Source organism: Dendrobates tinctorius, unplaced genomic scaffold (genome assembly GCF_039654945.1).
Source record: "Dendrobates tinctorius isolate UK_male_01 unplaced genomic scaffold, ASM3965494v1 ptg000151l, whole genome shotgun sequence".
NCBI lineage: Eukaryota > Metazoa > Chordata > Amphibia > Anura > Dendrobatidae > Dendrobates > Dendrobates tinctorius.
Genome location: NW_027361818.1, coordinates 25,034,784 through 25,038,216, shown reverse-complemented (window position 1 = coordinate 25,038,216; position 3,433 = coordinate 25,034,784). Strand labels below are relative to the sequence as shown.

The 3,433-nt window shown below is 40.3% G+C and overlaps 1 protein-coding gene across 1 annotated transcript; it reads left to right on the top strand.

Annotated features, from left to right (window-relative positions):
- Positions 1–1,510: 1,510 nt before the first annotated feature.
- LOC141050098 (olfactory receptor 11L1-like) lies at positions 1,511–2,437 on the top strand. Its single transcript, XM_073546929.1, has one exon. It carries the CDS (start codon positions 1,511–1,513, stop codon positions 2,435–2,437), a length of 927 nt encoding a protein of 308 aa, XP_073403030.1.
- Positions 2,438–3,433: the final 996 nt, after the last annotated feature.

Here is a 3,433-nt window from a genome sequence, read left to right as displayed (position 1 = left end):
GTAAAAATTATCATTTAGACTCCTATTCCTTTTAGACTCCTCTCCTATTATTCTTCTTTCCTCCCCGGCTCCACAATCAAGTACTTACATTCTTGCATGTGATAATTCACTTATTGAAGGGTTGTGAAAAAACAAGGAAACACAGAAATGTGAATTCACCAGCTTTCTATAAAAAATAAGACTTGTAGTGAATATATTTGCTGCAAATCAATAGTCTTCCAATTTACCTGAAAAGACACGTTTCCTATGACTTTATTCAACCCCATTTAATCTCTTTAAAGCAAACACAGTAATAGTTGTGTCAAAGTTCTTAACTACTGTCACATCACACAGTTTCTGTACAGTTTCCTTAATGTTCCATCGCTTTCTCTGGCTAGTTCCACAGCTGAACTGTAAGTTGATGTGCTCTCACTATTCAGATTCAAAATAGCTGCTTCATGCCCTGGCTTGGCTTTTAAACAGGCTATTGTATTCCTTCTTGATTGGCTGTGCTATATCATGTGTTATAATAGATGCAAAGTATTATGGAATAATCCAACCGACTCTACCTGAAGTCATGTGATTCTTCTCTGCCTGATACAGTCTTCTCTATTGTTTAAAATGACTGCGGCAATTTTTGGTGTTTTGCACTAAGCAAATTGTGTCTTTTTTAATTTGCTGAGTTTCTCAAATTCTTAAAAGTTCAACATGTATTGAATTTGCATCTAATCAATTAACTCTTCTCTTGAGGCCTGGAGTCGTTAAACCACATCTAAAATATGTTCATAATAAACAGAGTGTGGGATACCGATATATGTGAAAAACTGTGCATCTTTATTTCACATGAATTCCATCAACAGGTATGTGGACATGCAGGACGGTAGGGGAATGCTAGGGGAGGGGGGTGCCGGACAATGGCTGTTTCACGATTACTCGCTTCTACGGGTCTACCTGGAAACAGTCATTGTCCGGCACCTCCCTCCCCTAGCATTCCCCTAACGTCCTGCATGTCCACATACCTGTTGATGGAATTCATGTGAAATAAAGACGCACAGTTTTTCAGCTCTATTGGTGAGTGCTGCATTTTTCTTCTTTTTCATGATACTTTGAAATATTCATGTTTCTTCATGCAAGCACCTCCATTTTTTGACTGAACTCTACACAGCAATACTTCAGATAAATAGCTCCGTCTGTTAATGTGGTGATTTGTGTGCCCTAGTCTGCCATTCATCTGTGTGCTTTCTTGCTGGAATACCGATATATGCGGCTTTTTGTAGTGGAAGAATTATTTCATCTTCTTCCTACAGAGATTCTTAATCAGAATATAAATTATGTAATAAAATATAAAGAATGAAAATGTTGGAAGCCATTTGTGACTTTATTGTATATTCGATGGAAAAACAAATGGTGGTCGAAATGATGAGTAGGAAATTTGTCACTGAACTATAGCCTGGTTAGATTGAATTAAAAATGCCATTTAACCAAATTTGAGACTTAGTTCAATTTACTTCTAAACTGTGTTTTTCTTTTAATGCAGGAGGAAAATCTCACTTTCGTCAATGAGTTTTTTCTCTTAGGATTTAAACTAAGCCTGAATTTGAGAATTTTTTCGTTCTCTCTGCTCCTCATAGTTTATATTGGGACAATATGTGGAAATCTCCTGATCATCACCCTGGTGTCCACCAGCAGGAACCTCCACACTCCAATGTACTACTTCATCGCACAACTGTCCATCAGTGACATCTTGGTGATTTCAGATATTGCTCCATACATGTTCCACATCCTACTGAATAATGGGATGATTATTAATTTTAGAAACTGTTTGGCCCAGTTGTATGTCTTCTGTATTACAGAAGGATCTGAAATGCTTCTCCTTGCAGTGATGTCCTATGACAGATATGTGGCCATCTGTAAGCCCCTTCATTACATCTCTATCATGACTGGTACATTGTGTGTGAAGTTGGTCGTTATTACCTGGTTGATCAGTTTATCTCTTCCATTCATTTACGTTTTAATAATATTAGGGGTAAAGTTCTGTGGACCAAATATCATTGACCATCTGTTCTGTGATCCTGCTCCCCTACACGACATTGCCTGTTCTGACACATTTCCTCTAAAACTATCTATGTATTTCCTAAGTTTTCCATTCGTTGTTATCCCCAGCATAATAATTCTTAATTCTTATGTGAACATTGTCCGTGCCATCTTGCAGATTTCATCTAATATCAGTAGACAGAAAGTCTTCTCCACCTGTAGCTCCCACCTCACTGTGGTCGCCATATTCTACTTCTCAATGTTGAGTGTGCATGTTGTTCCAACAAAACGACAATCGTCCAATGTTAATAAAATCCTGTCCCTGCTATACACTGTACTTACTCCATTGGTCAACCCCATTATATATAGTTTTAGAAGCAAAGATATTAGGCAAGCCATACAAAAGACATTCAAATCTGCCTGATATATTGGCGATCTCTAAGCTCTGCTGGAAACGGATCATAAAATAAAATCTGTCCAGAAATATTTATTGTTCGCCATAAAGTTTAACCCCTTTCTGACATCCGAAGTACTATTCCGTCCATGGGACCTGGGCCCCTATGCCCATGGACGGGATAGTACGTCTACCGCGATCAGCGGCGCCCACGTGGTGAGCGCCGCTGATCGCGGCCGATTGTCAGCTGATTATCACAGCTGACACCCGGCACAATGTGTCAGGGGCGGTCACGGACCGCCCCAGACACGTTAACCCCTTGAACACCGTGATCAAACATGATCGCGGTGTACCGTGGGTTAAAGGGAAGCATCGGCAGGGAGGGGGCTCCCTCGTACTTCCCTGAGCCCCCCACGGCAGCGCAATGTGCAGCGCTACTGCGGGGGGCTCCTTTCCTGCAGGCCCCCAAATCCAAGATGGCGACAGGGGCCTTCGGGGGCCTGCAGGAAGCTGGCTTCCTCAGTGCCTGCAAAGCGCAGGCATGAGGAAGCCTTCTGCAGTGCCTGTGACAGATCGCTGATCTGTCACAGTGATCTGTGATGTGACAGATCAGCGATCTGTCACAGGACAGTGATGTCCCACCTGGGACTATTTAATAAAGTTAAAAAAAAATTAAAAAAATGTTAAAATAATTAAAAATAAATCGCCAAATAAATTAGAAAAAAAAAAAATATTCCCCCAATAAATCCATTTTTTGGAAAAAAACAAAACAAAAACAATAAAAGTACACATGTTAGGTATCGCCGCGTCCGTAACGACCCGCCCTATAAAACTGTCCCATTAGTTAACCCCTTTAGCGAACCCCTTAAAAAATCAAAATAAAAAACGAAGCAAAAAATAATGATTTATTATCATACCGCCAAACAAAAAGTGTAATAACGCGCGATCAAAAAGACGCATATAAATATCCATGGTACCGCTGAAAACGTCATCTTGTCCCGCAAAAAACGAGCCATGACACAGCAT